The 7500-nt window shown below is 44.9% G+C and overlaps 1 protein-coding gene across 1 annotated transcript in view; it reads left to right on the top strand.

Annotated features, from left to right (window-relative positions):
* LOC134442201 (urocanate hydratase-like) overlaps nucleotides 1–7471 on the top strand; it is a 7779-nt gene extending 308 nt beyond the window's left edge. The window contains exons 1-9 of the mRNA XM_063192457.1: nucleotides 1–209; nucleotides 2257–2384; nucleotides 3356–3486; nucleotides 4752–4845; nucleotides 5343–5402; nucleotides 5641–5769; nucleotides 6537–6598; nucleotides 6809–6875; nucleotides 7027–7471. The exon at nucleotides 1–209 is cut by the window's left edge and continues 308 nt beyond it. Coding sequence (XP_063048527.1) covers nucleotides 2259–2384; nucleotides 3356–3486; nucleotides 4752–4845; nucleotides 5343–5402; nucleotides 5641–5769; nucleotides 6537–6598; nucleotides 6809–6875; nucleotides 7027–7176 — 819 coding nt within the window. The 5' untranslated portion in view covers nucleotides 1–209; nucleotides 2257–2258 and the 3' untranslated portion in view covers nucleotides 7177–7471. The remainder of the gene's footprint in view (nucleotides 210–2256; nucleotides 2385–3355; nucleotides 3487–4751; nucleotides 4846–5342; nucleotides 5403–5640; nucleotides 5770–6536; nucleotides 6599–6808; nucleotides 6876–7026) is intronic.
* The last annotated feature ends 29 nt before the right edge of the window (nucleotides 7472–7500 follow it).

Below are 7500 nucleotides of genomic sequence, written 5' to 3'. Positions count from 1 at the left end.
TCCCCATCCCTACAACACCCCGCTATCAATCAATCCTCCAGTAAGCCCCTCTGGCCTTCCCCAATACAGGACCAGGGAACAGCAGCAGCGACCGCCATCCAGGCCACAGCAGCCCATCCGCTCAGCTGAGCCACCAGCTACCCTTCTCCATTCTCCAGCAGCACCTCTACCTTCATTACCAGCCAGTAGGGGGCTACATCTCTACACAGGTAGGCATCATGTACCTGAATATGTGGCAGCCATGGCCCACAGCCCTTCCCAAACTAGGTATTGCAGGAACACAAAAGAGCTGTGCCCAAGAGCCGCGGTCATCTGTGTTTGTGTGTGTATGTGCGTGCATGTGTGCACACATTTGTGTGTGTGTGTGTGTGTGTGTGTGTGTGTGTGTGTGTGTGTGTGTGTGTGTGTGTGTGTGTGTGTGTGTGTGTGTGTGTGTGTGTAATGTAATGTAATGTATTGTGAAAGTAGTATATAGTATGCAGTGAATACGACATGTAGAAAAGATACACCATTCTTTAGCCTCCATCAGGCTCAAAAGGTCAAAAGGTCATGATTCACACAGTATTTCGACAGACAAGGCCCGTAGTAATAAATTACATCACATGCCTGACTAATAAGCTAAACTATTATACGCCTGTAAAACTGTCAGCTAACGGTACGCACATCAGAAAGGAAGTGGGTGCATGTAGTATATCCGTGACAGTAGCAGTGACTGAGTGTATTAGGCTACTGAGGTGAAGGACTGAGTGTGGGTCTGTTTTTGCGTCATGCTTGTAACGGTAAGCACATAAAACTGGCAGCTTACGTACACACAAAATGGTCACTTATGAAAGGATTGAATGTTTTGTAAATGTTAGTATTTTTGTATTTTATTCACAGTTGACCAAGTGTCCCAAATTCATCAGAGTTGGGGTTTGTAGAACTTGAGTGGCTTTATAATGTCTCCAGTGAGTGGCCGTTTCTGAAAGTGAAGTGAGCTCTCCTCTGGAGTGCCACAGCCTCAAAGTCGTACACTCACAAGGCGAGGCTCAAAGCTTCATAAGCAATTAAGCATTTCAAACAATTATGAATGGAACATGCTTGGAGGCGTTATAGCAGTTCCGTTATAGCAGTTCCGTTTTGGCCACTACACACTTACTTCTAACTGATTTTAAATTGTAAACAGAATCGTTTTGCTGTATATCTATTTTGATGTAAGTTGAAAAGTACAACAAATCAAATTTTCCGTGGTCAAAAGGTCTACGTGATGCATTCTGGGTATTTTGTCATGGCAAGGATGCAGTAAGTGCAACCGTAACAGTTCTACCAATCAAGTGTGGGGCATTGTACAATTCTGAAGCACACTTGTCCTTGGAACAGTACTTGGTGAGTCATGATGACGCCAAATCCTCGAAAAATGGGCCTAGCAAGGGCAGCACACTTCACTTTGGGAAACGGCAAGCGTGTACTCATTTGAAGGGGTGTGCATGTGTCACGCAGACAGTGGAAGTAACAATGACTGTATTGATGTTGTATTGACTGTGTCATACCCCCCCACCAACCGCCCTCCCCCCCCCCCCACGCGCAGAGAGAGCTTTTGTTGTTGGTGTTTGGGGGTGTTTCTCCCCAGAGAAAATGTGAAAATATAGCAGTTAGAAATGCATATGAGAACATAAATAGACCAATAACATGGTTTTTTTTGGAGTGCAGAGCCTTGAGAGGAGCTTTACTCTTTGATCAATTGATGTTATTACACCAGTTACTCCACTATACCTTATGTGGTACATCCACTGTAAGTGTCCCTTAAAAATAAAGTGTTTACTGTCCAACTTAAAGGGGTTTTGCTCTCGCTGCATGTAGATATGCCCAATTGAAAGGACATTTGCCCTCTCTCTCTGTGGAGACATGTCCAATTTAAAGGGGATCTGCTCTGTGTGCAGATATACCACATGCCCATTTGATATGCCCAATTAACAGAGATCTGATCTCTGTGTAGACATGTTTAGTTTAAAGGAGATCTGTTCTCTCTGTATGTAGACATGTCCAATTTAATTCTGGAATTCTGCTCTCTCTCTCTCTCTCTCTCTCTCTCTCACACACACCCACACACAAACACACACACACACATACACACCAAATGTATGCATGCGCGCGCACACACACCACACACACATACAAACACACACATTCACATTCACTCTCTCTCTCTCTCTCTCTCTCTCTCTCTCTCTCTCTCTACGTCCAAGTTTAAAGGAGATTTGTTCTCTCTGTGTATAGGCATGTCTAATTTAAAGGAGATCTGTTCCGGGCTGCCACTGGACCCCCTCCCTCCGAATCGCGGCAGGGACCCGTCAGTACCCCACGCCCCCGTGCGAACCCCCAATCTCAACCCTGAACAGCAGAGGGTCAGTAGCTGACACACGCACACACACAGACACACAGACACACAGACACACACACGCAGACACACAAACACACACACGCAGACACACAAACACACAGACACACACACACACACACAGACACACAGACACACAGACACACACACGCAGACACACAAACACACACCCACTCATGCACACTCTTTCACACGCAAAATGAGGAGCTCTAAGTGACAAAGGTTCACTCACATAAACTGTCTTAGCGAGACACACACACTTTCACACACAAAAATGACATTGACGCAAACGACAAGTTGGTTTTAAACCACATGTTTGCCAGTGGTACAGTAAATCTTTACTCTATGTAAAAAAGTTAGTTTTACTCTCTGACATGGAAATAATGTTTAACACCAATGTGGAGAAGGGCCAAATGGACACTGTGCTAGAGTAACAAACGGGAGTCGTTCATAGTTGAACACTTGCACGCACGCACTTACGCAGGCACGCACGCAAGTACGCACGCACGCAGGCACGCACGCAAGTACGCACGCACGCACGTACACAAACATACACACACAAACATACACACACACCTGATACAGATGTACAGATCGTCATGTTCAGACTGCTTGTGTATCGATTGCCAAAGGGCCAGTGATGTCATACTGATGTGTGCACGTGCGTGTGTGTGTGTGTGTGTGTGTGTGTGTGTGTGTGTGTGTGTGTGTGTGTGTGTGTGTGTGTGTGTGTGTGTGTGTGTGTGTGTGTGTGTGTGTGTGTGTGTGTGTGTGTCTGCGTGCGTGTGTGTGTTTATGTTAATGTGTGTGACTGGTGTGTGTGTGTGTATTTGCGTGTATGTGTGTGTGTGCACTGCGCGCGCATGTGTGTGTGTGTGTGTGTGTACAGCTTACGTTTGTTAACTTTGTGAAGCACATTGAGTTGCACCTGTGTATGAAATGCGCATTATAAATAAACTTGCCTTGTGTGTGTTGCAGCTAGCATTGAGGAATTCTCTGCGCTACTTCCCCCCGTCTCTGCATGGCGTGCTGGCCCCAGAGTTCGCTCAGGAGCTGCAGCAGTATGGCCACATCTACATGTACCGCTTCTGCCCCACCTACAGGTTGAGGTAGGTACTACATCACATCACATTGCTGTACACCACTGATGGGGTTGGAACCGCTAAGGAGATCACGAAGATACGGCAAAGGGGTCGCAGACGGAATGGACTTTTTATGAGAAGGGGGAAAATGCATGTTAGTAGTTAACATAACTCCATAAATGAGTTAGTAAAAGCTCTCATGTGTAAGGTCAATACAAATCTATTTACTTTTCCTGTGAAGATCAAATTAGAATATTAACGGAAAAATATTGTTTGCTGCTTGGAATAAGGGTGGAGTGTGGGTTGCCAAAATAGTCTTAGGTCCAAAAGGGGGTCCTGGCAGAAAAAGTTTGGGAACCACTGCTGTACATACCACATCACATTACATTGCATTACATTACACCGCATAGCACCACAGGATGAGGTGGGTACTACATAACAATATTACATTTCATTACATTTAGCAGATACTTTTATGAAAGTGACTGACAAAGAGGACTCAATCCATATATGCCTATATATTTGTATTTGCACTTGAAAAAAAACAACAAAGAAACCTTTTCAAAATAAGTACATGCCATCATTTCACCCTCTCCTTCTTCTCCCCCACCCAATGATATTAAGCCTCTCCTCTCCAGGCCCACCCCAAAGATGCAAAATCCATTTAACCCTTTCATCTCTTCTCCAGAGCCCATCCCAAAACATTAACCCTCTCCTCTGCAGAATCCTCTCCCCATGCATATACTGTATCCTTTAACCCTTTCATCTCCTCTCCAGAGCCCATCCCAAAACATTAACCCTCTCCTCTGCAGAATCCTCTCCCCAATGCATATATCCTTTAACCCTTTCCTCTCCTCTCCAGAGCCCATCCCAAAACATTAACCCTCTCCTCTGCAGAATCCTCTCCCCAATGCATATATCCTTTAAAGGTGCCGGTATGCTTGCTGCGAGTTGTAAATTACGCGCGTCACCGCGAGCAACCGACAGCACATGCTTGCTTGCAAGTATGATCACAAATGTTTGAAATTGCGGACAAACTCGAGACGCTCTTAAAAGTTGCTGCCATTGTCGTTTTCATATCAAGCACACGCGTGGAACTGCACGGTCTATCTTAGATCGCCCAAGCGAGTTTGAAGATATTGCACCTGGCGCACGCTTTTGGCTGCCGTGTCCAACGCGCGCGAAATCGACATTAAATACGCATGTTAACGCGTTCATGAACGAATCGTGCACGCGCTCGCGTATCTTGCAGCAAGCATACCGGCACCTTAACTCTTTCCTCTCCTCTCCAGAGCCTACCCCATTCATGAGTACCCATGTCGCTCACGGCAAGCTGCTTCAATCATGCTGATGATCATGAACAACTTGGACCCTGATGTTGCACAGGTATATGTTCATCTGTGTTTATGTGTGTGGGTAATGTGTTCATGTGTGTGTGTGAAGAAAAATCCGCACTCACAAACTATGTTTCATTATTTATTTATATTACCACCATGTCCTTGTCATTGGACATGGTGGTAATATAGATAAATAATGAGACGCAGTTTGTGAGTGCGTATTTTTCTTCCTTAAGTTGATACATTTTATCTCGCATCCAAAGACTTTCGTTTTTCCAAGAAGTTGAGCGCGTCCTTTGCCAAAACTTTATGTATGCGTGTGACCATGTCCACATGTGCATCCTGTGTTAGTGCGTTCCTGTGTGCAGTATGTTCAGATGTGTGTTCAACTGTTCATGTGTTCATTTGTGTGTTCATCTGGTCATGTGTACATGTGTTGATGTGATTGTGTGTTAATGTGCAAATTGTGTGTTATTGTACCATGCAGTGTGCTGTTTGTGTGTTTGTGTGTTTGTGTGTTCATGTGTTTGTGTGTTCTGTTTCCAGTTCCCCCAGGAGTTGGTCACCTATGGTGGGAATGGACAGGTGTTCAGCAACTGGGCTCAGGTAAACACACACACCTGCCATACTGATTGTGCACACCTGCCATCTGAGCATGTGCCAACTCGGCCAGTTATTCACGGGAAACAATGTAGCTCAACTGAGTGGAAATTTGTGTGTGTGTGTGTGTGTGTGTGTGTGTGTGTGTGTGTGTGTGTGTGTGTGTGTGTGTGTGTGTGTGTGCGTGTGCGTGTGCGTGTGCGTGTGTGTGTGTGTGTGTGTGCTTGTGCGTGTGTGTATGTAGTTCCTACTGGTCATGCACTACCTGAGCCAGATGACGGAGGAGCAGACTCTGGTGATGTACAGTGGCCACCCCCTCGGCCTCTTCCCCAGCCTCCCAGCATCCCCCCGCTGCGTCATCACCAACGGCATGGTAAACACTCCTCTCTCATCACTGTTGGCATGGTAACACTCTTCTTAAATCGCTAACAGCGTGTTAATGCTCTTCTGATATCCTCTTACATTACTATTGGCATGGTAACGCTCCTTTGACATCACTAACGACATGGTAACGCGGTAACTTCTGACAACACTCCTCTCTCATCACTGTTGGCATGGTAACACTCTTCTTAAATCACTAACAGTGTGTCAATGCTCTTCTGACATCCTCTTACGTTAGTATTGGCATGGTAACGCTCCTTTGACATCACTAACGACATGGTAACGTGATAACTTCTGACATTACTGTTGTCATAGTAACACTTTTCATCACTGTTAACATGGTAACGCTCTTCTCTCATCGCTAACGGCATGGTAATAATCCTCTCTGTTGGCATGGTAACTGTGCTCTCATCTCTAATGGCATAGTAATGTTCCTGTGACATCACTGTTGGCATGGTAACGATCCTCTCTCATCTCTGGTGACATGGTAACTATCCTCTCTCATCTCTGTTAGCATGGTAACAATCCTTACTCATCCTTGTTGGCATGGAAATGCTCCTCTTTCACCACTGTCATCATGGTAACGCTCCTCTAACTGCTTCTCTCTTTGTTTGTATGATAACACTCGTCTGGCATAACTGTTGACATGGTAACAGCCCTCTTTCAACACTGATAACACCTGATATCACTAATAATTACCGTTGATTCTCATCACAGATTGCACTCTTTCTAATTTGAACTATTATGTTCACGTTCTAGGTCATTCCCAACTACTCATCCAGAGAGGAGTACGAGAAAATGTTTGCTCTCGGCGTAACCATGTAAGAATGCTCTCTATAACTTTACACTGTCATACGTAGCTAATCTCACACGGGCATATGTACTAATAGCTACAGGAACCCACAGACAAGCCACACAGGCAATGTCTGTGGTGTGATGTTAAAGTAGTGGTGTAACTGTGAGTGGTTGGGGATTCAAGTAAGGCTATTAAAAAACTATTATTATTATTAATGTAATTATTATTATTATAGGTATGGTCAGATGACAGCTGGAAGCTACTGCTACATTGGCCCTCAGGGGATCGTCCATGGAACTATGGTGAGAAACACACATAGGCAGGCACGCACACGTGCAGGAGGGCACATGAGCATGCGCGCACTGCGCTATACTGCTGACAGTGTTGAATGTGAAAACCTATGTATATGACCTCTATATACGTATGTACCTATCTCTTTCTCCTTGGCTACAGCTGACGGTGTTGAACGCAGGCCGCAGGTACCTGGGCACAGGTGACCTTAGGGGTCGCGTCCTCGTGACCTCTGGTCTCGGTGGCATGAGTGGAGCGCAAGCAAAAGCTGCTGTCATCGCAGGATGCATAGGGGTCATTGCTGAGGTATGACTACATTACACCACATCACATTACATTACAATACATTACAAGCAAAAGTGGCTGTCATCGCGGGATGCATAGAGGTCATCGTTGAGGTATGACCACATACACCACATTACATTACCATAGTAGTGTATTACATCAATACAGTGTAGTGTAATTTAGAGTAGTATAGACCTAGTGCAATGCAAGTTAATTACATTGCACTATACTACATTACTCTACACTACATTATATTAGAATACATCACTTACTAGCAATAGCCGCTGTAAACGTTGGATGCAGAGGAATGACATTACATTACTTTACATTTCCTTACTGTATATTGTATTA

This window comes from Engraulis encrasicolus, unplaced genomic scaffold, assembly GCF_034702125.1.
Source record: "Engraulis encrasicolus isolate BLACKSEA-1 unplaced genomic scaffold, IST_EnEncr_1.0 scaffold_1246_np1212, whole genome shotgun sequence".
Classification (NCBI taxonomy): domain Eukaryota; kingdom Metazoa; phylum Chordata; class Actinopteri; order Clupeiformes; family Engraulidae; genus Engraulis; species Engraulis encrasicolus.
Note: the sequence above shows the minus strand (reverse complement) of the source record. Positions and strands in the feature narration are given on the sequence as shown.